The sequence below is a fragment of the Hemitrygon akajei genome, chromosome 4 (genome assembly GCF_048418815.1).
Source record: "Hemitrygon akajei chromosome 4, sHemAka1.3, whole genome shotgun sequence".
NCBI lineage: Eukaryota > Metazoa > Chordata > Chondrichthyes > Myliobatiformes > Dasyatidae > Hemitrygon > Hemitrygon akajei.
In genome coordinates this window covers 28,864,778-28,891,232 of record NC_133127.1, presented here as the reverse complement: position 1 = coordinate 28,891,232, position 26,455 = coordinate 28,864,778, and the positions used below count along the sequence as shown (strand labels likewise).

The 26,455-nt window shown below is 44.7% G+C and overlaps 1 protein-coding gene across 2 annotated transcripts in view; it reads left to right on the top strand.

The window, feature by feature from the left end:
* The first annotated feature begins 2,174 nt into the window (after positions 1-2,174).
* Positions 2,175-26,455, top strand: part of LOC140726181 (lysine-specific demethylase 3A-like) — an 85,069-nt gene continuing 60,788 nt past the window's right edge. For both annotated transcript variants that reach the window (XM_073042196.1, XM_073042194.1), the window contains exons 1-7: positions 2,175-2,409; positions 9,750-9,893; positions 11,601-11,714; positions 14,200-14,305; positions 17,888-18,012; positions 19,813-19,909; positions 21,489-22,027. In XM_073042196.1, the coding sequence (XP_072898297.1) occupies positions 2,233-2,409; positions 9,750-9,893; positions 11,601-11,714; positions 14,200-14,305; positions 17,888-18,012; positions 19,813-19,909; positions 21,489-22,027 (1,302 nt within the window). In that variant the 5' untranslated portion in view covers positions 2,175-2,232. The remainder of the gene's footprint in view (positions 2,410-9,749; positions 9,894-11,600; positions 11,715-14,199; positions 14,306-17,887; positions 18,013-19,812; positions 19,910-21,488; positions 22,028-26,455) is intronic.

Genomic DNA, 26,455 nt, shown 5'->3' with positions numbered 1-26,455 from the left:
GGAGAGAGGAGGTTTTCACGGTGGACCGACTCAAGCCGGCCCATGTGGACCTGGTGCAACCAGTCGAGTTTCCGGCACTGCAGCGCAGAGGCTGACCTCCCAAACAGGGTCCGGCCCAGACTGTGGACATTGGGGGGGTGTATTGCCGGTTCTGGGGGGGGGGGGGGTTATGTGGCGACCCACTTACTAGCGCACTCGAACCGGCTCACAATTAGCCAGCGCGCAGGCACAAAGGCCAGGTCCGCAACAAAGGGAAAAAGCCTGCGGGGGTTTGTGAATACGTGTCTCTTGGACCATCCGCGCCCGGGGAGGGCGGGATGAGGGAGGCTTTAAAGCAAGGCTGTGAAGTTCGAATAAATTATTCTTTGATTGCAGTTTACCGACTCCGTGTTGTTATTTTAGCGCTGTGTGTAGCACACTGCTACAAGTCGACATTTTCAGTCAAGACCCTTAATCAGGACAGGAAAAGAAGGTGGAAGAAAGAATAAGAAGGTGGTGGTGGGGGGGGGGGGTGGTGGGAAGGAATACAAGCTCAAAGGCGATAGGTGAAACCAGGTATGTGGGGGAGGGAGGATGAAGTAAGAAGCAGGGAGGTAATAGGTGGAAAAGGTACATGGCTGACGAAGAGAGAATCTGATAGGACAGAAGATTGGACTATGGGAGAAAGGACACCAAAGGGAGGTGATAGGCAGGTGAGGAGACGAGGTAAGGGGGGGGGGGGGGACAGAATGGAGAATTGAAGAAGGAAAAGGCAGAGGGACAGATTACTAAATGTTGGAGATATCAGTGTTCATGACATCAGTTTGATATGTAGACAGAATATGAAATGTTGCTCACTTGAGAGTGGCCCCATTGTGGCAGAAAGTGAGGCCATGGACTGCATGTTGGAATGGGAACGGGAATTGGAATTAAAATGTTTGGCCACTGGAAGTCCTGCTTTTTGCGGATGGAACGAAGGTGTTCAACAATGTGGTCCCCAATCTACGTCGCATATCACTAAAGTAGAGGAGGTCCCTTTTATTGAATCCCTTCCCACCTACAGTATATCTGCAACTCTTCACATTGCTCTTGATTGGAGGTATTTTTCCAGTACCTTGAGATACGTACCGTTTTCAGGGTTGGAAAACATGTAGGAGGGCAGAGATTAGAATCAGAATTATTATCACTGTCTTATATTAAGTGAAATTAATTACATTTATATTTATATTAAGTGAAGGGTCTCATCTAGAAATGTCAACTGTTTATTCCTTTTCATTGATGCAACCTGACCTGCTGAGTTCATCCAGCATTTTGAGTGTTACTCTTAATTTCCAGCGTCTGCAGAATCTCGTTTCTTTGTGACAGAAATACATTGCAAGACATACAATTATTATAAATTACAAAATAATGAGGTAATGTTCATGGACAATTCAGAAATCTGATGGCAGAGGGCAAGAAGTGAGTGTGGGTCATTCAGACTCCTGTCCCTCCTCCCTAACGGTAGTTATAAGAGGACATCTCACGGATGATGGGGGCATTGGTGCATTTCAAGTAACTACATATCAAACTGCCCCACTAAGTACCTCCTACCCGCTCTGTATTGGCAGAGCCCATGCAACTGCAATGGAAAGTCCCGAGGCCGCCCATGAGGGAGGATTCGGCTCAGTTGGGAAACAGGGCTCTGCACCTGGAGGGGAGGCTGCAGTGCTCACAGCGGCCAGCAGAGGGCCCACCACCACCTCTTCCAGCACTCGGTGTCTACGCACAAACCGGCACGTACATGAGCCGGCTCACTCCCCACCAAAACATTGTCACCTGCCGTCTACACGCGCTGGTCGGGGCAACTTCGGAGGCTTCTACTGCAATGAGTTCGACCGCAGTAAACGACCAATAGCGTGCGGGCCGCAGCTGCGCCCAGCGCCCGCTTACACCGGCCGAGCCGGTGCGGTTAGAGGCGCCCGGCCGGCGGAGCTATTTCCTGAGTGGAAGTGAAGCCGGAGGCCCCGCACCACCACGACACACTCCCACCCCGGAGCGCGGAGGGCGACGGGACGCCGCCTCCTCGCGGGGGAGCGCGGGGGAGGAGGAGGAGGCGGGCAGACGGTGATTGACGTGAGGGCCGAGCAATCGGGTGAGGAGGCGCGGGGCAGCCAATGGGCGTGGAGCGCGGAGGGAGCGGGGCTGTTGCGATTGTGTGTGCGGGCAGCACGAGATGCGAATTGTGGCGCGGGCGGGCGGGCGAGCGCTCGGAGCATGTCGGCGCTGGGACGGTCGCTGGCGCTACCCCTGCCCTTGCCCTTGCCCCTGGCGGGCCGGCGCTTCCTCTGCGTCCTGTCCACACCTGCGCCCGGCCCGCTCTCACAGTGGGACTGGAGAGCAGGCACCGTCAGAGCCATTTCCCACAAAGATCCTGCCAGCCCGGATTTGGTCGTGAGTGAAGCCAATCGCGAATTTGCTGTAGTCGGATGAAACGCGTTTGAAATCGAATGTGAAGTGTTAACTGCTTTTTTTTTGGGGGGGGGTGGGAAAGGGTAATTAAATGTGCACCGTGACAACGGGCCAAATACTGATCCGACCGACAATAGAAAAATCCCGGGAATTATTGTGTGCATGGAATATAATTTCGTGATGTGGTGCACGTAATGCATAGTTTCTAAGCAACAGGCCGCTAGTTTCAAGAAAAGCAGGTGTTTGGGTTATTACAAAGTCATCGGAGTAAAAATACATTTTGGCAAGAATTGATACAACTTCCTCTCCTGTACGCCCTCTTCTCTCTCTCCCCCCCATTCCCACTGATGTCAGTGTTGTTATGCTGCTGCTATTTTCTTTCGAGACCTGGAATCTGATTTGCAATTTATATTTTGTCACCTGCCGGTGGCAGAAATCAGCAAGTTTGCAAAATCAGCCCGTTTTTCGATAGATAAATTTCTAATCGTTTCACCGAGGTGAACTTTGCAGAAGAAAACAAACCCTACAGTGATTCGGTTTGCGTGCAGCTGGTTTTCAATAACTTGACCCGCAGTGTTGTGGAGACGTTAGTGTCAACCCCTCTCAGGATCTACTTGGTGCTGCTTTGAGAATAAGAAAATGTCGGGAATTAAATCGGTGCCAATACCAAAAAAAAACACTATCTGCTTGTGGAGATATCTTAGCGTAAAACAGAGGAAATAATGCAAACAGAGAGTACCGCTATCACTTTTGTACCCTTTCAAAGTGTGCAATTAATTCCTAATGAATTAAAGTTTCCCCCAGAAATTGCCTAATCTAACGTAATTTACACAAGATTGTCAATTGTTCTGCTACATAAGTGTTTAGCGATTAATAATTAACCAGACATCCAGGAGCTCGCAGGTATGTGGCTCCTTTTAATTGAGAGGATGTTTTTTTGCAAAGATTAGCAGGCTTAGGGTTGCTCGGAGAGGTGAGTGAAAGGTCAACTGAGAGCTGGGTTATTTAAAGGTTGTGACAGGCACTGTTACTTGAGGAGTGACTGTAGAACAGAAATCTTTACTCGAGTGATTTCCTTTTTTTGTTGTCATCTAGTTCATTTTTTAAAACAGTTTTAATTTGCTAATCAGTAGAGTGAGGTTGGAGATGTTCTCTATTTTACAGAGTTTTATCTCCTTGATTCTGGCCTTGACTTACATCAGTATTGCGGTGGACCCAGATAACAAACTTTCAGCAGATTGGTTTTGCTTTCTCGTGCATGTTCCCACAAGCTGCGTGAACTTGCTTCCTAAGTGATTAGTTAGAAACTAACTGTGTGCACGGAATGCTGGGGGAGCTCAGCATCTGTGGAGATGAATAAACCAGTCGACGCTTAGGGCGAGACCCTTCGCACTGTGTCTCTGGTTTACAGAGCTTGGTACCACTGAATGGAAGGGGTTCTACTGACTCTCGGAGGCAGCCCTGCTTCTCTACAACCTGCCTGTATGAGATGGAGATCCAGTGCCCTTCTGTAGCATGCTGTTGCAATGGCTTCCTCTGCATTCCAAGTGACGAACTCGGCCATATCAGAATTCTCATCATCACCGCCAGGGAGGGGTACAGAAGCCCAAAGACCCCCCCCCCCCCCCCCCCCACTCGTCGCTTTCGGGGCAGCTTCTGCTTTGCTGTCACATTTCCACCAGGTTCCGATTGGCCCTGTCTTTCAATTTTATTACCTTGTCAATATAACACATTTGCGACGTGATTTGTGATGCATTTTAGGGTTCTTATTTATCTCCTGCCCATATTCTCTTCAAGCTAAGGAGGTCGGCGTGGGAGACAAAGACTGTTGATTATCCGGCAGGTAGATTTGGAGGGTTGTGCGGAGACAGTGTTGGTGGTATCTCTCCAGAAATGCCTGCTTAGATCATCCAGGTTTCAACATGGGGGATCATCACAGTGTGAATGGTGCTGAGCTTTCTGCTGGTCGTGATCTGCGTGTCCTCTGGCAACTAAAGGCACATTCAATACAATTCGGTCTGAATTGTCGACTTGCCTGGAGATATATTCAGGGAGGATCTCGGAGCATCCTTCCCGAATGCCGAAGTAAATCATTAGGGGGTCCGCTTCATCTATTTTTTTAAGAGATACAGCATGGAACAGGCTCGATGAGCCCTACAACCCACCCCTTTAACACTAGCCTAATCACAGGACAACTTACAATGACCAACGAACCTTCTAACCGGTGTGTCTTTGGACTGTGGGAAGAAACAAATGCAGTTCACAGGAAGAATGCTCAATTTCCTTACAGACGCCGGCGAAATAGAGCTCTGCCGTGCCCCGAGCTGTAACAGTGTCCCCGCTAACTGCTCTGCCACTCGGGGTGCCCTGCGTACAGTCTCCATAGCTGATGAGTCCAATTTGCTACAGACTGGTGTCAGGCAAAATTGTAGCACTGCTCCTACACTTTCCTCGAACTTTTTCTCTGTATTGCTGGAATACACCTCCAACGTGCTCCCCTGCTGGGGAGGAGCTTGCCATCGGACCGGTGGGGAAACTATACAATCTGCATCACTTCCAGTGTAGTATAGTACTGGTTACTGTAATCTCAGTCACCAAGTCACACCATCCCAGCGATGCCTGTTCAGAGGCCAGGTTCCAAGACAAAGTCCTGATTGGTTCATTCACTAAAACTATGGACATCACACCTGCAAAACCAAGGTCTTTTATGGACTGCCCTCTGTCTACACAGCAATGCTTATGAACATTGAAGATCCACATTGAAACCTTGAAAAACACATGGTACATTGGAAACCACCTCACCACGGATATTATTAAGCAGGCATTTTGTTCCATTACAGTTGTATAGTATGGAAATGGGCTCTTTAACCTGACTCTCCCATGGGCTAGTTGCATTTCACCCATATCTCTCTAAACCTTCCCTATTCCGATACTTGTCTAAATGCATTTTAAATGTATAAATAGTATCAGGCTCTACCATTTCTGGGCAGCTCCTTACATATACCCACCATCACCTGGGGTCCACTTTAAATCGCTCCCCTCTCACTGTAAACTTGTGTCTAAAGCTACAATCCCTTGCTCTGAGAAGATAGACTGTGACTATCCATCTTACCTCTGACCCTCTTGGCATTATAAACCTCAGTAAGGTCACCCCTCTTCCTCCTCTGCTCCAGGGTAAACAATCCCAGTCTATTCCACCCTCCAGTCCCAGCAGGATTCTAGTGGATCGTTTCTGCGCAGTCTAGCTGAATCACGTACTTCACATAGGGTGGCAGCCAGAATGGCTCACAATGTTCCAGGTGTAGCTTTACTAAAGTCTTGTAAGACTGTAATATGATGTCCCAGATCTTGTACTCAATGCCCCATCCGCTGAAGCAAGCACGACGTACTCCTTCACTTACAGAGAATTGTGTACTTGTATCCCCAAGTCTCTACAACACTCCTTTGGGCATTACTGTTAACTGTGCAAGTCTTGCCTTGCTTAAGCGTACCAAATTTCATCACATCGCACTTTTCCTGCTGAAATTGTGTCATTTCATTCAGCTCATTGCGATCTCGAAGAGTGGCACGGTCAGTGCAGCACTGTTAACAGCTTGGGGCTTCAGAGTTCGATTCCAGTGCCATCTGTGAGGAGTTTGTACCTTCTCCCTGTGACTGTGTGGCCTCCTCCAGGTGCTCCAGTCCAAAGACCTACAGGTTAGTAGGTTAATTGGTCATTGTAAATTGTCCTGTCATTAGGCTAGGGTTGGTGCATTGCTGGGTGACGCGGCTGTGGGCTGGCACGGACTGTTCTGTGCTGTTTCTCTAAATAAAAAGTATTTCATAAAACACTTCCACTCTGTCCACGGGCTGTCTAACCATTTCTGCAGAAAGCTTTTGTTTTGCCTCTGAGATTCTCTTTTGCTGATCAAGCACACTGCTGTGCGCCGAGCAAAGAGTTAAGTAATCGTTAAATTTCCACTTTCATTCACAGCATTCTTGAACACAAGTTATTAATTTCTCTAATGGCTCTTTCACAGATCACTTATTCCTGAGGACCGTTCCTGCAGGTGAGAAGGATGCTCACCATCTATTTTTAGCCTCTGCTGAAGTCTGCCAAGCACGATTTGCATTCTAACTGGTGTTTGGGGGAAGAAAACATCTGCTTTATATAGGCTGCACTTTATACTCATTCACTCAGCGCAGACAAGGGTGGTTTCCTTCTGTGGAGGACAGTGTAACGAAATACCCACATCCTGATCATAGATTGTAGAGCAATGCATACAAAGTGGTGGAAGAATGTCAGCGCAAACCAGTCTGGCCATTCTCCTCTGGACTCTCATTAACAAGGCATTTTCACCCACGGAACTGCAGCTCACTAGCTTTTTTCCTTTGTGTTTTGCAACATTCTTTGTAAACACTAGAAGCTGTTGTACATAAAAATCCCACGAGATCAACAGTTTCTGAGGTGCTTAAGTCACCAGCAATCATTCCACATTCAGAGTCACTTAGATCACATTTCTTTGTCCTGATACTTGGTCTAGACAACTGAATCTTGAGCATGTTTCCATGCTTTTATACATTGAGCTGCCTTCAGGTGATTGGCTGATTAGGTGTTTCCATTAATCCCATAAAGCGGCCACTGAGTGTGTTGGACTACTTCATGACAAATCCCCAGGTCCAGATGGTCTGCACCCTAAGGTACTAAAGGAGGTGGCCCTGGAAATTGCGGATGCATTGGTAATCATTTTCCAATGTTCCTTAGATTCAGGATCAGTTCCTGAGGATTGGAGAATGGCTAATGTTATCCCACTTTTTAAGAAAGGAGGGAGGGAGAAAACAGAGAACTATCGACCTGTCAGCCTGACATCGGTGGTGGGAAAGATGCTAGAGTCCATTATTAAGGATGAAATAGTGGAATATCTAGATAGCAGTGATAGGATTGGGCTGAGCCAGCATGGATTTACCAAGGGTAAATCATGCTTGACTAATCTGTTGGAGTTTTTTGAGGATGTAACCAGGAAGTTAGACGGGGGAGATCCAGTGGATGTAGTGTACCTCGATTTTCAGAAGGCATTTGATAAGGTCCCACATAGAAGATTGGTGGGTAAAGTCAAAGCTCAGGGCATCGGGGGGAAGGCATTGACATGGATAGAAAACTGGTTGGCAGATAGAAAGCAAAGGGTAGCGGTGAATGGGTGTTTCTCGGAATGGCAGGTGGTGACTAGTGGGGTGCCACAGGGCTCGGTATTGGGACCACAGCTGTTTACCATTTACGTTAATGATTTGGATGAAGGCATAGGAAATAACATCAGCAAATTTGCTGATGATACTAAGCTGGGTGGCAGTGTGACATGTGATGAGGATGTTAGGAGAATTCAGGGTGACTTGGATAGGCTGGGTGAGTGGGCAGATACTTGGCAGATGGCTTTTAATGTGAATAAGTGTGAGGTTATCCACTTTGGGAGTAAGAACAGGAAGGCAGATTATTATCTGAACGGTATAGAGTTGGGTAAGGGAGTAATACAAAGAGATCTCGGAGTCCTTGTTCATCAGTCACTGAAGGTGAATGAGCAAGTGCAGCAGGCAGTGAAGAAGGCTAATGGAATGTTGGCCTTTATTACAAAGAGAATTGAGTACAAGAGCAAGGAAATCCTCTTGCATTTGTACAGAGCCCTGGTGAGACCACACCTGGAGTATTGTGTACAGTTTTGGTCTCCAGGGTTAAGGAAGGACATCCTGGCTGTAGAGGAAGTGCAGCGTAGATTCACAAGGTTAATTCCTGGGATGTCTGGACTGTCTTACGCAGAGAGGTTAGAGAGACTGGGCTTGTACTTGCTGGAATTAAGGAGATTGAGAGGGGATCTGATTGAAACATGAGATTATTAAGGGATTGGACAAGATAGAGGCAGGAAATATGTTCCAGATGCTGGGAGAGTCTAGTACCAGAGGGCATGGTTTGAGAATAAGGGGTAGGTCATTTAGGACAGAGTTAAGGAAAAACTTCTTCTCCCAGAGAGTTGTGGGGGTGTGGAATGCACTGCCTCTGTAGGTAGTGGAGGCCAATTCTCTGGATGCTTTCAAGAAGGAGCTAGATAGGTATCTTATGGATAGGGGAATCAAGGGATATGGGGACAAGGCAGGAACCGGGTATTGATAGGAATTGATCAGCCATGATCTCAAAATGGCGGTGCATGCTCGAAGGGCCGAATGGTCTACTTCTGCACCTATTGTCTATGAAGTTTGCCTGTTTAAAGATGAGCTTTTATTTGTCACATGTGCATCGAACGTACAATAAACGTGTCGTTTGCATCAACAGCCAGCGCAGTCCGAGGATTGTGCTGGGGGCAGCCCGCAAGTGCCATCACACTCACAGCACCAACGTAGCTGGGAGCCCACAGCTTGACTCACCCTTGCGTGGGAGGGAACTGGAGCACCTGGAGGAGACCCACACGTTCACATGGCGAACTCGCACACTCCTTACCAGCAGCAGCAGGAATTGAACCCCAACTGTTGGCATTGAAAAGCAAATCTCACAATGCATCACCCGATTGTGATGCTTATTTGAAAACGCTAACTACTACAACACTGTGCCACCAAGTTAACCAAATCAGCTCCAGGAATATTTTTGATAAAAAGCCAATGTGTATAGGGCAAGACTCTCTGGGCTAAGGTCTACAGATCATAAACTTCAACTAACGTTAATGTGCAAACCATCCCGGGATTTGTTTGGTTACATGTAAATGATTTGTATCTACTAGTGGAGAAATAAGCTGTATGGAGACAAGACAATGGATGGAGTTTGTATTTTATTCCAAAGATTTAAAAACATTAAGTGCTTCTGTTGCTGGAATCTGCTGCAAATACTTTATAGAAAAAGTTGTAGAAATTGGTTTAAAAAAAAGTTTGTCCGTTTTCTGCAACTTTGACAGGAGTATGTATACAAAACTGAGAGGTATAAATAGGATGTGTCCACTGAGATTGGGTGAGACTAGAACTCAAGCCATGGGTTAAAGGTGAAATGTTTAAGGGGAACCTGAGGGAGATCTTTTTTTCCACTGAGGGTGCTGGTGCAAGTCGATGGGTCTTGGCATGGACTCGATGGGCTGAAGGGCCTGTTTCTGGGCTGAGGTGTTCTATGATTATGCAGTATGTACAATTCTCAGTCAGTGCAAAGTGTTACTAATGTTGCAGAAGTACATGTTGAACATTCCTTTCTTTCCCCCTTCCGGTTTCTTTTCACTTCTTGTATGGAAACAGCAGCTTGCATGTAAAATTCACAATGTACAAAGCTTGGTGTAGAGATGGATTAGTAAGTTCTATCTGTTCTTGCCCTACTGCAGATCTTTTTGGAGTTTGATGATGGCTGGTGTCAGTGGATAAAGCTGAGCAATGAGGAGCTGAGAGTCTTCCTGGTCGAAGACCACTTAGCCTTGGCCGAGAGGAAGCCCGAAGAACTCGCGGATGCTTTGCAGTGGCCTGTATTGGTACGAAGGGCTCTTCTTTTGTGTTTGTTATCTGGTAAGACAGTGTAGAAACAGAAGCACAAGGGATTCTGCAGATGCTGGGAATCCAGAAACATGATGCTAGAGGAACTCCGCAGGTCAGGCAGAAGTGATGGAGGGGAATAAAGTGTCAGTGTTTTGGGCCAAGATGCTTCATCAGGACAGAAATAGCTCATACAGTGGCTCTGGCATTCTCTACCCTTCATTAAGGTTATCACTATTCTTTAGCTTTCCACCCTCACTCTATAGTGATGTTCAAAATCTGTCAGCCTCAATCTTGAATGTCTGCTAGGAGTCTTCTTGAGATTTGCAGTATTAAAATAACAAAGTTGATGCATAAATGAAAAAGTTTGTTGGGCTGGAAGGGCTTGTTCTGCACGGTATCTCTAAATAAATAAATAAATATTTCCCTATTTTGATGGAAGTGTAAAATCTTGTTTTCCTGCATTTATTTTGTGTGTATATTTAACCTGCAAGCTCTTTGCATCAACCACACTGCTTGCTTTTCCCTTAACATTCTGCTGATACAGAGCTGGGATATGTTACTGATTTATTGACCTACACATAGAGATACTTCACAATATCCAAATGACCTTCCAGCCCGCTGGGTAAGCTAGTGGAAATTGGATAAAGTAACTTCCGAGGAGGCCTGAAATAAAGCCAAAGAGAGGGGTCTTTTCCTGCAGTTTTTGTTTAATTCTCATAAGCAGTAGAATCCCCATCTGGTGGGGAAGGAGGAAGGAAGGATGGATGGGGCTGGATGTTTGATACAGGTTTGGATAAGTTTGTGGCTTGAAGGTGAGATCAAAGGATTTCAAAGTGGCCCCTTTCAGATTAATCGGAAATGGTTCATTCTTGGAACACACACAAAATGCTGGAGGTACTCAGCAGGTCAGGCAGCATCTATGGAGAGGAGTGGACGTTTTGGGCTGAAACCTTTTATCAGTGGTTTTTTATTATCACGTGTACTGATACACAGGGAAAATGTTTTCTTGCATACTGTTTGTTCAGACCAGATCATTACACAGAATGTAAAGGTAGAGCAAGGTAAAACAATAACAGTGCAGAATAAAGTGTAACAGCTTTACTAGGATGCTGCCTGGATTAGAGGCCATGTGCTGAAATGAAGATTGGACAAGCTTGTGTTACATTCCTCTGCAGTGGGAGGTCTTATAGACCTGATAGAGGTTTATAAGATTGAGAGGCGTAGTCAGTATCTTTTTTTTTCCCACGGTTAAAATGTTTAATATCTGAGAGCATGCATTTAGGATGAGAGAGGATGATTTCAAAGGGGATGTGTGGGACAAGTTTTTTTACACCTGAATGTGCTGCCTGGGACCGTTTTATTAGAATTTTAAGAGACATTTAGATAGGCACATGAATGTGAGGAAAATGGAAGGATATGAACATTGTGTAGGCAGGAGGGATTATTTTAGCTGGCCAGGTGATTACTAATTTAATTAGTTTGGAACAACATTGTAGGCTGAAAGTCCTGTTCTATGTTCTAAGCACTTGGAGAGGTAGTTGGGTGTGGACCAAATGCAGGAAATTGGGACACCATGGACTCAGTGGGCTGAAGGGCCTGTATCCATGCTATATTGCTCTATACCCGTGTTTGTGTGTAGAGGAATACACTTCAAGCTTTCTAAGCACTCATATGAAACTAGTTTTCTTCTGTGTTTATTCAAGACGTTTAAATGCTTGACCGACAAGGTTGGGATTGGATCGCTAACTCCTGTGGAATTTCTTGCCGACAAGCGCCGAATGTTTCTGCAAAACGATGTCCCGCTTCAGCCTTTGAAGGTAACTGATTCTATACACTGTAGGAAGCAGGAGTCTATTTGGCCCCGTTCACAGACTATACTCTTAACATGACCTCCTTTACAAACCCCTAGCGGAACTCGGTGATTGTTCAAAGAACAATACCTATCACGTTGAGGCACCTGATGGCTCCTGCATTGTTTTCTTTTCTTTAGTTTTGGTTTTGAGGTTAAAAAAAATTTGATCCCTATGGTGAAGATACTTCAAAGTGATGTACTTCAGGCTGTCATTGGAAACGTTTCCTGCCCAGCAACATTTTCCAGACCAACGCCAGCACCTCTCTTGCTAGGCCTGTTGAGTTTCTCTTTCACTCACTGACAGAGTTGGGATTGATTGTGTTTAAATGTTCTCTTTTCACTGGTAATAAACCCTGGGGAGAAGGTTATTTCTGACTTTGCTTGTCCCTGTTGGCTGGCGCCCTGGGCCCACCAATCTTTGCAACTCTGTGGGGATATTGAAAGCCCAGTGTCGGCATGCCTGCATCCATATCCCAGTCTGCGGCCTGTCTGGGGGGAGGGGGGGGGGGGTTGTTCAAGGACTTTGCGTTTGTGTGGGGAGGGGGGGTGTGGGAGGAGGAATGGGTCTTGTTCTCCTGTTCCTTGTGTTCTGTGTTGTTCTGCCGAGCATTGTGGGCATGCTGTGTTGGCACCAAAATTGCATGGTGATGTGTATGGGCAGTACACCCTTGCGAGTGTTGATTGTTGGCATAGATGATGCATTTCACTGTATCTTTTGATGTACATGTGATAACACCCTGGTTAAGATTTTACTGCTAATGTTGGGTAGTTCATTTAATGGCTTTCTGTAGAAGCAGTGTGTTCTGCTGGTAGTGTTTGGGTTCCCCATTAAAAGTGAGAGGTTGTAATGTTCAGCTTAGCAATGTCAGATCAGCCAGATAGGATGGTGGAATTGGGAAGAGGTCTAGAGAAAGCTGGGTGGAGGGGTTTTTGTGACGGACACTGGAGTGGGTCGAGGTCTTACCAGGAGAAGAAAATTGAGAGAACTGGCTGCGGGATTTGAGCCAACTGGAATGTGTGATTCAATGTGGTGTTCTGGGCAGGGTGGGTGTCTGCAGCCCAGATGACTTGCTGGTTAGAGTTAAGTCTGGTTGCAGTATTGGGGGAAATTTTACTCAGGAATGGCGTTTTTACCAAACGGTAGGCTAAGATGTCATTTTAGTTCAGACTAGCAATGATGTGACAGGAGTGGATCTGCATGGTACGATTGGGACACCTGGAGCAGTGGGGTCACGGGCCATCCATGCATGTAGAGAAGAGGGCAGTGTAGGCAGGGGATGCTGGGTAATTTCTGCAAGAGTTTAATTTGTTTTTGTTATTGGTGTAATTCAACTACATTTCTTAATTACCACGCTGAGATTTGCACTTGTTTCTCTCGATCATAGTCCACTCCTCTTGAATGCCAGTCCAGGCCCTTACCCACCACCTATCACATCCTATTGGGTTGCCGCTGAAACTTGCCTTTGTATGGTGATTTTTGTGTTAAGACTTGAATTTATTATTCGTTCTCTGTGAGTGATGACTTTCAATTGCAACGTGCGGTGCAGTGTCTGTAAACTGGTGGGTTACTGGAGGCCTAGACAATTAATTTAACGATGTGAGTCTTGTTCTCATCGTGGTAGCTGGCAACTTTAAATTTAGGTGATTAAAATTAATCTTGTGATAACAGATTGTTTCTGTAATGGTGACTAGTGGATTGTTAAAACTAGTAAAATCCCAATTACTTCACCCATATCTCTCAGGGAATGAAATTTGCCAGCCTTGGATTGATGTGTGACTCCAGATCCTTCAACATGGTCACTGACTCTTGCATGTCCTCCTCGATTCACGGGCAATGCCAGCAACATCCTGAACAAATGACAAATGCAAATTAATTCCAGTTTAACTCTGCATGGTACCAGTTCTGTCTTGACCTTCCTTTGTTCGAGTGGCACAGTAGCATAATCGCTTTACAGCACAACTGTTAAGATCGGTTCATTTCTGCCACTGTCAGGAGTTCGTGCGTTATCTGCATAACTGCGTGGGCTTCTGAGTGCTCCAGTTTCCTCCCACGTTCCAAAGACCTACAAACTAGGGTTTGTAAATAGTGGACTTTGCTGTGTTGGTGCCAGAAGTGCGGCAGCACTTTGCAGGCTGCCTCTCTCTAGCACTGTCTTTGGACTGTGTTGGCTATTGATGCAAACTTCACTATGTTTCAGTGTACCTGTGACAAACAAGTCTAATTGGAAATGGCCTAACAAAACACTGCAAGAGCCTGTGGCATTCTCCTCCCTCTCTCAAACATGATTTTTGTGTTTGCTATCACAAAGTTAACTCCTTCCTACAAACCGTGTTTGACTGCTACCATGTAATTTGACTAATAATAGAAACTTGTGTATAATATTCATGCACTGAAAATGAAATCACTAAGTTTGATTTCTTTATAAAATGTCCACGGTAACTATGAATAGGAGAACACGGACTGTTGGGACCAATCTCTTCGGGATAACAAAGAAGTCAGTGCAATGATTAAGAGCTGGTTCATCAAGCAATCATCTCAAGAGCTCTTCCTCTGTGGTAAGTCTTACTTATCATTAGTAAGAATTTATTTTTCTCTATAATTTAAGTATTAAAATTTGACAACTCAGTTACCTGATTTGTATTGTGGTTGATTTTCAGTTTGTTTGTATGTAAGGTTTTCTTTGGAATGGAACTGACCATTACTGTTGTCAGACAGACTGGGTTGTAAGGGGAATCACAGAAAGGGAATATTAACGCTAGAAATCTGAAATCAATTAAAAAAAAGAACAATTGTTCATACAGCATCAGAAACAGAAAGGTTAGAGCCAGTCTACCAAACCCTGCTGAGCTCTGCAGGGAGGTTCTGCAAGTTGATGGTTCTGGTTTTCTGTGTAATTCTGACTATTACGTTACAGGATTATGGGTTGCGTGGGTCAGGGAGAGGGACTTGATCTCAAATATTAGTGGCCATTTCTCTTACATACAGAAGTAGAACCTGGTGTGGCCTTCTGCTGTAGCCCAGCCATTTCAAAGTTGAACGTGTTGTAGATTCAGATGCTCTTCTGTGCACCACTGTGGTAATGTGATGTATTTGAGTTATTGTCGCCTTCCTGTCAGCTTGAGCCAGTGTCTCATTAACAAATTGTATTCACTGGCTGCCTTTGTTTTTCACACCATTCTCTGTAAACTCCAGAGGCTGTTGGAGATCAGCAGCTTCTGAGACACAAACCATCCAGTGTGCCCCCACAAGCAATCAATCCACAGTCAAAGTCCCTTAGATGACATTTTTTCCTCATTCTGAAATTTGGTCTGAATTGATATTAGCAGTAACGAGCAGGTGCATGTGTTTAAGATGCTAATTTTTGGTCATTTCTACTCCCTGCCTCTTCATTCCCTATTCTGGTTCTCCTCCAACTTTTTCTCCTCACCTCCCTCTGATGCCCCATCTTCTTTCTTCCATTGTCCACTCCCCTGAAATCAGATTACTACCACTATAGCCTTTTACCTCTTCGACCTATCACCTCTAACTTCTCACTTCATCTCCCTCCCCCTCATGTGGTTTCACCTATCACCTGCCATCTTATAATCCTTCCCCTGCCCCACCTCCTACCACCTTATTCTGGGTTCTCCTCCCTTCCTTTCCAATCCTGATGAAGGGGCTCGGCCCAAAACGTCGACTGATCTTTCTTCTCCATAGATGCTGCCTAACCTGCTGAGTTCCTCCAGCATTCTGTGTTTGTTGCTCTGGGTTTCCAGCATCTGTTGAATCTCTTGTGTAAATAGTGTTTGTTAATTGATGAAAGAGTGCATAATGTTAAAAGGACCCGAGCAATTTTTTCTTGATGTACACAGGTCACTGAAACAACATTGAGATACAGCAAGGGATTAGGAAGGCAGTTAGTCTGTTGTCCTTGGGTTATCGTGCCTGGAGTGAAAATGCCTTACTGTAATTCTATAGGCTCTTGATGTCCCACACTAGGAGTATTGTGTACAACTTTGCATGCCTTCATGAAACTACTTCTACATCTACTTGAAACATTATCATAGAAAATCATCAGAGATCCTCATCACCCAGGCCATGCTCTTGCTGCTGCCGTCAGGTAGAAGGTACAGGTACCTCAGACTCGCACCACCAGGTTCAACAACAGTTACTACCCCTCAACCTTCAGGCTCTTGAACAGAAGAGGTTAACTACATTCATTTGCCCATCCATTGAGATGTTCCCACAACCAATGATCTCACTTTAAGAACTCTTATCTTGTTATTTCATGTTCTTGTTATTTATTGCTGTTTATTTATATTTGCACAGTTGTCTTCTGCACTTAATTGATGTTTTATTTGATCCTGTTATGATTACTATTCTGTAGATTTACTGAGTAAAGTGAATCTTAGGGTTGTATGTAGTACTCTGATAAAATTAACTTAGCTAAGAAAGAATATACTTGACACAGGGAGGAGTGCAGTGAGGCTTCACTGGACTGTTTCTAGGGATGATGGATTTTCCTTATGGGCAGAGGTGTTGTAGACTAGGTCCATAATTCCCTAGACATTGAAACTTGCAACAGGGAGGATGCTAATCTTATCAGAGAAGCTTGGAACAAAAGCTCACAGTAAATTCAGGTTTATTGTCATTCAACTGTACACACATATATAACTAAATAAAACAGTGTTCTGGAACCAAGATGCAAAACACAGTACATGTATCATAAATGTACGGGATAGTATGTTTATTACTGAGTGATGGAGATGTTCCTTCACATGAAGGCTGGTGAATAATTGGGATTCTGTACTCTCTGACTTGGGGTTCCACGTTTGATTTTTGGATATTAAGGGAACTGAAGAATATAGAGATGATACAGGAAAATGATGCTGGCTAGAAGATTACCTGTGATCTTTGCTGATTAATGAAACAGGCTTGTGGTGAAAGTCCTGCTTCTCTTTCTACTGTGACCCACTTCATACTTCCAGCTTGAAATACATCTTATTATCTGTGTAGTGTCGTGTCTGTGGGTTCTGCAACATTTACTCTGCCATGTGCTGAACTGAGGCTGTGGCCTGCTCCAGGTTTTATGTCTGAGGACTCACTTTCATTCTAAATGCTATTTGCTTTTAATATTTGCACAGTTTGTTTTTTTTACTCACTGCACATTGGATGTTGGTCGTTTTTTATGGGTTTTTTTTTGTGGCTGCTGGTAAGACAAATCTCAAGGGTTTATAATGTTTACATACTTTGATAATAAATGTACTTTGAATTTAATAAATCTACAGTCACATCCAAATTTTTTGAGTGTTTACTTCAAACATACTTGAGATTGAAGCAACAGTTGTGAAATGGGAACTCTTATGTTCCTTTGATAAGACAGTGCTGTTATTATGGTTTATGCAATTGTACTTGAAGATATCAATCATTGTGAATGAGTTCCCTGACCTGCTACTCATTTAATTTGATAAAACAAATTGCTGTTAAGTCCAGGAATGGATTGACAATAGACCTGGACATGTATCTCCAGCATTTGGAATATTTATTTCTCTGCCTTGACACAAGTTTAAGAGGGTTTCTGATCTGAGCTGGATAAGTTAGATAAGGCAGGTACCTTGACCTCTCCTGGCTTGTGGTTCTTACATACACAATGTTGATGAAGGTGTGAAAGTAACCTTGAACATGTAGTCTCTTGGCTGAGTCAAAGGTGGTGAAGAATCACTACATAGGAGAGAGGGGAAGAAACCGAAGGTCGATGAGCATTAGGGATGGGAAGTGGAGAGGGTTGATAACATGAAATTCTTTGATGTTATCATATTGGGATCAGCCTTGAGACCAGCATGTAAGTGTCATTACAAAGAAGGCACGACCACATTCTACTAATTTTGCACAGATTTGCCACATCATCTAAAACTTTGAATGCATGCTATCTGTAAAATATTTTTGCCTCCACATTATCTTAACCTTTTGCTTTGCTGCAACGTCCTCGAAATCGCAGAAGCTTAAGACAGTCTATATACTTTGATAATAAATTAACTTTAAACTGAAATAGGAAGAGCGAATGACGTTTCAGAGTGTGGATCTGCAAAGTGGAACTCAACCTCATCGGTTGCCATTTTACAGTGCTTACGCTTGACCTGTGTTCCTCTGTTCACCAGGTACAAGCAACCTGACTGGCTATAAAGTTAAGGTCTATGACTTGAAATCTTCTACCCATTGGTGTCCAGCTACCGTGACTCATCACAATTTAACAACGGGCTTGGTGCAGATCAGAAATGAGCAGGTAATAAAGATCTTTGCTGCTCTCTAAAATTTGAGCAACAGTTTTATTTGTCCTCTAAAGATGGTTGAATTTAAAATTTAGGCTCCTGAAACAGATTGACGTGCATTGAAGACTGTTGAAGAACATCATCACCACCAACCCAAACCATATTTTGACTTCAGATACTATTTGAATGCAGTTTGCATGATCTCCTTGTGAGTGGGTGGATTTCCCCTGGCGCTCCCGTTTCCTCCTACCCCCTACTCCTTGCAGTCTGGTTAATTGGCTGTTGTAAGAATTGACTCCAGTGTTGGTGGGTGGCCAGAGACCTGGAGGAAGAGGTGGGCATTTAAGAGATATTGAGTGAATGGAACCGATTAGAATGCTCTGAGCTAGCATAGCGAGGGAGTTGAATGGCCTCCTGTGAAGAAATATAACAAAGGTATGGTGCTATGTTAATTTTTTTGGGAGAATGTTGATGGCTAGTTAGTTAGTACTAGGTATGTATACCAGTAAGATTGCATGCTGTATTCCTTTCCTGAAGTGCACTTCCAGAACAGTCAAGGAAGCACGATTCTATTAATTGCATGTTTAGTCCAAGAAAAGTTGAGCTCCTAGAAATTGAAAGTTATCCAGGTTGGTAATTGTGTGCAGAAATGCTTTTATTTGACTTAACACACCCAAAATGCTGGAGGTGCTCGGCAGGTCAGGCTGCATCTTTGGAGGGGAATAAAGAGCTGACGTGTCTGGTCAGCATCCCTCATCAGGGCTGGAAAGGAAGAGGAAAGAAGTCAGTATAAGGAGATGGTGGGGGGAGGGGAATGAAGTGAGAAGCTAGGGGGTGATAGGTAGAAAAGGTAAAGGGTTGAAGTAGAAGGAGTCTGATAGGAAAAGTAAAATATTGGTCATTCCTGGCTTAATTCTAGTTGTACTCCACTGTCTTTAAACTAAGCTGTGTGCTAATGAAACTGAATAGTTGTTCCTGAACCTTCTTGTTAATTCATTCTCCGTGCTCTGCAGGACTGACCCTTTGACAGATGCTTAAATTGAAGTTTTTTAACTTTTTTTCTTCTTCAATGGTAACCTGCTTTGTGCAAATCTTCCTTGAGCTTTGCCCTGGAGTAAACTGGTGGATTGTTTTATTATTGTCACGTGCACTAGGGTGCAGTGAAAATCTTGTCTTGTGGCCAAACAGAACAGTTATTACAACAGCGCATTCAGGTGGTGCAGGGTAAAACCATGAGAGTGTGTAATAAAGTGGTACAGTGCAGATAGATAGCAAGGTGCAAGGTCACAGTGAGGTAGATTGTGAGATCAATGTCCATTCATACTAGGGAACTATTCAATTGTCTTATAACAGCACAGTAGAACTTCTTGCAACATTGGTAGCTTGGGTTTGCTGTTTGGAAGTTTGGTTGGTTGCCGAGCTTGGCAAAATGTTTGCAGAAGTTTGGGCTCCAGTCAAGAAGCCATCATTAGTGCACTGTTGAGGGCGTTGTCTCGTCAGAATGCTGGATCATGTACTCCTCCAGGGTCCGGATGGATACTGATTAGATGTTGTCATCTGCTTGGCTGGTTGAAAACATTGTGAACAGTTCAGTAGTAGCAGATTCTGATTCCAAAGAGTAGAACCTCTCCTTGAACCTGTTGGTCCCGTGCTTTCAGGCTTTTGTAGTGTCTGCCCGATGGGAGCAGGGTGAAGAAAGAATGTGTGGGGTGGGTGGGACCTTTCATTGTACCTGCTGCTTTATTGAGGCATCCAGAAGTGCAGACAATACTGAAGTCGCAGAACATTTTTTTGTTTTTGTTTGACTGTTGCAGCTGCAGGAGACGCAATTTGTTGACCCAGCTCTGATTCACATGGCGTTCCTTAATGAAGAGGACGTTGAGGCACTGACCAAGGTAGAAATAGAATCTGGTGAGTTTCAGTCATCTTCTCACTTATCTGTTTTGCTCCTAGCCAATCTCTAGGGAGCTGGATTGTTTTAGGGCAGAGAATTGGACCTCTTGGTTAATGGTAAGGGTGCAGGGCATAATCTAACGGAGGGTCTCGGAGCAGAAACATGATGGCAGGGTCTGTGCAGTGTTTCCAGCATTTTCATGTTTCTGGAAGTGTTTGTTCAATTTTAATTGGCAGTGTTACCCTACAGTCCTACCTCTTGTAATGTTTCCCTTGAAAGTTGGCATTGCAGGTTCAAGGTCACTTAAAGTTATTCAGGCTGTTAAGATCTTACTAGAGACATAGAAAATTACAGTACAGAAACGGGCCCTTCTGCCCATCTACTCCATGGTGAGCCATTTGAACTGCCTACTCCCATCGACTTGCACCAGGACCACAGCCCTCCAAACCCTTCTCATCCGTGTACCTATCCAGACTTCTCTTAAATGTTGAAATTGAGCTTGCATGCAACAGACTCTCACAGCCCTCTGAGTGAAGAAATTTCCCCTCATGTTCCCTTAAACTTTTTGCCTTTCACCCTTACCCTGTGACCTCTAGTAGTCCCATTCAACCTCAGTTGAAAAACCCTGTCCATATCCCTCATAATTTTGTATAGCTGTATCAAATCTCCTCTCAGTCTTCTACATTCCATGAAATAAAGATCTATTCAATCTAGTGATCTAACTTTCAGAAAGGGGTATGTAATTTGTAATTGTCTTTCATGTGGAAAGACTTGTGTTTAAGTAACAAACTGAGCCTGGCGCGGAGATTGGGAGGCCAGTGGCTCCCCCCTCCTCCTCCAACCCCTCAACCCCCTCCTATTAAAAAGGCCACCATTAAGAAAAGGAATCCATCAGGCATCAAGCAGTATATTCTGTGAGCCAACAAATGCAGAGTTGTACAACCCGTAATAACTTTGTGGGTTGAATGCAAGTCTCTGATTTCTGTGCTGAATGTGTTTTCTAGACTTCCAAAGAAAAAGCACTAAAAGTTGCAGGTGAAGGCTGATAATTTGATTAAATCTTAATATTTGCCTTGAGGCAGACACAGCTCCTAGTTTGTGGGGTTAACCAGTGACCTTAATTCATGTCCATAAGATAACAGGAGCAAAATCAGGTCATTTGGCCTTTTGATTCTGCACTACCAATCATTCATGGCTAATTTATTTTCCCCTCATTCAACCTTATTCTCCTGCCGTCTCCCCCACCAGTCAAAAATCCCTCAATCCCTGCCTTGAGTACACCTAGTGACTTGGCCTCCACTGTCCTCTGTGGCAGCAAATTCCACAAATTCACCAGCATCTGGCTGAAAAATGTCTTCCTCATCTCAGTTCTAAAAGGGTATTCCTTCACATCCACTTTACCCTGGGCCTTTCAGTATTCAGCAGGCTTTAAGGAAATTACCAACCCTCCCTCCATCCTTTTGAACTCTACTGAGTACAGGCCTAAAGCCATCAATTGTTCCCGAGTCTGTGCTGTTATACTGCAAAGAAACGTTTTCAGAGTTGGATTCTTTAGTGTTTGGCTCTGTGCACTAATTTCATGTGTATTAAATGCAGATACAGCCACAAAAGCACAGTGTACAAAAAGAAAGTCTACTGAGGTCCAGGAGGACAATCTAACCAAAAGGGTGAAGAGTGTGCCCGAGGCCGAGAACGAGTACTGCAGGAAGGACCACGTCCCTGCAGCGAATGCTGCTCAGCACAGCCGTGGCCAGTTGGCCCTCTCTGACCCGGCAGCACTAATGGGGCAGCAGGGTGAAAAGGTGCAACAATCTCTGGAATCCGGGGCCTGCCCTAAAACTGGCCTTCTTGCAAAGGAAGGCCCTGACAATACAAATGTCCCAGCTCCTCAGAAGCCAAGGTCTTCATCTGGGTTTAACAATAGCTGGAGTAGCTTTAATCTGGCTTTCTCGACTCTGGATAACGGGCGAACAGTAGTGGTGGAGGATAAAGTCCAGCCCAGGAGTAGCCTTCGCACAGCCCTTCGAGATGCTGTACCATCAGTGAGTGCGGCTCCTGGGGCCTCAAGCCTTCAGAAACCTCGGTCTGTCTTCACGCTCTCAAGTAAAGAAACAACGATTTGCTCTCCTTTTGAAGTAAGGCATATTTTATTTCAGATCTGTTCTTTTCTTCCTAACAGTCATTGTGCACAATGTCAATTTATGTTGAGCACAAGAGACTCTGCAGATGCTGGGAATTTTGAGGAACACACAGACACAAAATGCTGGAGAAACTCAGCAGGTCGGACAGCATTATTGGAGGGAGGAGGTGGAAGCACACAGTGCAGGGTACGGGAACTGGGTTGGTGACAGTGGATGGGAGATCTCCAGTCAATGAGATTGGTGATCGTGTAGGAGATGTATGGTACTTAGCACAATTTCTGTTGAGCTTGGTTGTGGGGCATGGATATCCAAGGAAGGAAATCTGTGGTACCATCATACTCTTTTGACTAGAAAGAGGCCATTTTGACCATTATGTCTATACTAACTCTCAGAATATTTCAGATTCAGTTTATTGTCATTTAGAAACCACAAATGCCATGCAGTTTAAAAAATGAGACAACGTTCCTCCAGAATGATATCACAAAAGCATATGACAAAACAGACTACACCAGAAAATCCACATAACGTTTGGCAATCTCCAGTCCAGAGTCCGGAGAGGCTGCTGCGTATTAATATCACGCTACCGTCTTAGCGCATTCCCCGGAAAGTAGCTCCAAATCCACCAGACAAACAAGACCAAAAACTAAAGCTACAAGACCTGCACAAAACCACATAGTTACAACAGAGCAAACAATAGCATAATTGGTAAAAAAAAAAGACCATGGGCACAATAAAAATAGTCCAAAGATGTTAAAGGACTATAAGTTCAAAAGAAATCACCACACAGTTTCCACAAGTCCCCAAGGTCCCGACAGACTCGCCATCCCACGCCGGCGGCAGAAGGGAATACCCCCGCTATGGACTTCCACAGCGCCGCCCGACTCAGCCTCGCAGACGCAGCACACAATGAAAGCTCTGTCGAACCCAGCCTTGCAGACGCAGCATACACTGAAAGCGACCTGACCACAGTGGACTCCGAGTTCGTTGAACCTCCGAGCCAACAACCATCCCCTCCAGCACAGCTTCTCCAAGCACCATCCTCTGCTGAGCATATTAAGATGGCCCCACCAACGGCCATCGGCAACGCGACCCCAAGGACTGGAGGCCTGTTCTTTCCAGCAGAGTCCTGGACCTCACAGCAGCAGCAGCAGCAACGAAGAAGGTCTTCCTGGAGATTTCCGGATGTTCCTCTGTGGTCCCACATCCGTTTTCAATCGATTATGATTGTGCACGGCACCCCACTTCACAAATAACAGATAATCAGCTACGGAGTGGCAGCTGCAAGCTGCGTCGCGCCGCCATCTTGGAAATATTTCCACCTGCTCCATTACCCAACTTCCTACTTCCATTACTCAACTTCTACTTCCCTGTTGTCTATTCTCTTTCACATGGCAATCAATTCCTCCCAGTTTCCTCTGCTGTCCACCTATACAAAGGGTAATTTCCAGTGGCTAATTCATCTACCTGCTCATCTTTGAGCTGCAGACAGAAACCGGAGAGAGCCGATGTGGTCACAGGAAAAATGCAAACTCCATACTCGAGTGCCCAAGGTGCAGATTGACCCGGGTGGTGTGGAGCTGTGAGGAGCCATCGGTGTGGCCGACTTTCCACAGACAATAGATGATTACAGCAATGTCCACATCCTACAACTGTGCAAATTAATGGAAAAAATCTATGAACATTTTTATGATTTTGGAGCAAGTCGCTACTTAGCTTTGCCAACTAACAAAATCGTGGCTTTTCAATTAAACATTTAGGTACAGCACGGTAACAGGTCCTTTGGCCCAACAACCGGATGCCACCCAGTTACACCCATGTGGCCAATTAACCAACTAACCTGTACGTCTTTGGAATGTGGGAGGAAACCGGAGTACCCGGAGGAAACGTGTTCGGTTACGGGCGACTGATCTGATCGGAATCTCAGCTCCATTGTTCTGTCTGTCTGTAGTAACCTTTCATCACCTCACTTTTCCAGTTCCCATCTTAGAAATATTCCAAGTATTGACTTTGAGTAAAGAGTTTCGAAGACTCATGACTCCCTGAGAAGAAAACTTCTGTCTTGTCTCTGTCTTCTTTGAACAACTTCTTTAAACAGTTATAACAGTTCTCCCAGAGGAGGAAACACACACTTATTCTGTCAAGTCACCTCAGTAACTGCTGACTCGTTCACTTTTCCTTCACTTTTACTAAACTCCAGCAGATACAAACCAAAACTGGATGATAATGCCTCATAATAGCACCTGCTGATTTCTGATATTACTGTAGTTAACCACTTTATGAGCTGTTTCCAACACATTAACATCTTCCCTTGAATGAGGAATTGAATTTACTTTATTACTTGCATCCTTCATATACATGAGGAGTAAAAATCTTTCATTCACATGGCAATGTGCAATTATAGTAATTGATAATATAGTATGTACAACAACAGTCAGTGTAACAGAAATACAATTGTATCAGTGTTAATTAATCAGCCTGATGGCCCGGTGGAAGCTGTCCTGGAGCCTGTTGGCCCTTTTATGCTGTGGTACTGTTCACCAGATGGTAGCAGCTGGAACAGTTTGTGGTGGGGGAGACTCGGGGGCCCCAATGATCCATCGGCCCTTTTTACACAACTCTTTCTAAATGTCTTGAATAGTGGGAAGTTCACATTTACAGATGCGCTGGGCTGTCCACACCACTCTGCAGAATCCTACAATTGAGGGAAGTACAGTTCCCACACCAGGCAGTGATGCAGCCAGTCAAGATGTTCTCAATTGTGCCCTATAGAAAGTTCGTAAGATTTGGGGACCCATACAAAACTTCTTCAACCATCTGAGGTGATGGCACTGTTGTATTTTTTCACCACACAGCTGGTATGTACAGACCATGTCAGATCCTCAGTGATGCGTATGCCAAGGAACTTAAAGCTGTTTACCCTCTCAACCCCAGATCCATTGATGTTAATAGGGGTTAGCCCATCTCCATTCCTCTAGTCCACAACCAGCTCCTTTGTTTTTGGTGACATTGAGGGAGAGCTTGTTTTCTTGACGCTGTGTCAGGGTGATGACTTCTTCTCTGTGGGCCACCTCGTTATTGTTTGAGATACAGCCAATCAATGTAGTAGTGTCCGAAAATTTAATTAGCAGATTGGAATTGTGGGTGGCGACACAGTCGTGAGTATATGGAGAGTAAAGGAGGGGGCTTAGTACACAATCCTGAGGGGCACCTGTGTTGATGGTCAGAGAGGCAGCCCACTCTTATCACCTGCCGGCAATCTGACAGGTAGTCCAAGATCCAGCTGCACAGGGCAGGGTGAAGGCCGAGGTCTCTGAGTTCCTTGTCAAGCCTGGAGGGCCAATACTGTACATAGTATTCCAGATACGTTCTCACAAATAGCTAAGTACCTCCTGTACCTTGAGTGGCCACTTTACGAGGTACAGAAGTGGAACCCAGTGTTGTCTATTGCTGTAGCCCATCCACTTCAAGGTTCAACATGTGTTCAGAGATGCTCTTCTGCACACCATTGTTGTAATGTGTAGTTTTTTGAGTCATTGTCACCTTCCTGTCAACTTGAACCAGTCTGGCCGTTCTCCTCTGACCTTCTCAGACCACCTCATCTGGCATAAACAATTTTTCCACAGTCAGTCAGTAAGGTCACATATCTTGCCCATTCTGATATTTGCTCTGAACATTAATTGAACCTCTTGACCTTGAGTGCATGCTTTTATGTATTGAGTTGCTGCCACATGATTGGCTGATTAGATACTGGCATTAATGAGCAGGTGTACCTCATAAAGTAGCCACAGAGTGTAATTTCCCTGCTTCTATATTTCGTTCTCCTGGCTACGAATTATGATTCTGTTAGCTCTAATTAGTCACAGCCTTCACACAGCTGAACTGCATGATATTGCAATAAATGGGAAATCTAAAATACTTCAAAAACTTCTAGTCTCCAGATCTTACAGATGTGGAGGCACTGGAGATGGTGCAGTAGAGAGGAAAAAAGAGACTAACACATCAGGGCTTAAAACAGCCCTGGGGCTTTTTGCCTTGAGAACTAAGACTGAGGGAATCTTTAAAACGATGATGAGTTCAAAAAGCTGTTTCCACCTCTGAGCAAGGCCAACCCTGAGGGCCTTTAGTGTAAGATATTTATTTGTAAATACAGGAGAATACAGCACAGGAACAGGCCCTTCGGCCCATGGTGTCATTGCCAGCCATGATATCAGAATTGTATCTGCGGGATCTGATCCCTATCTCTTCATTCTCTGCGTGCTCATTGTGCCTGTCTAAATTGCTCTGAAATGCCACCATCTTGTCTGCTTTCACTGGCACTCCTGGCACATAACACCCTTAAATAAACTTGTCCTGCATATTTTTAAATTTTCATGTTCTCAACTTAGTTACGGCATTCGGTATTTGACATTTTTAGTCTGGAGA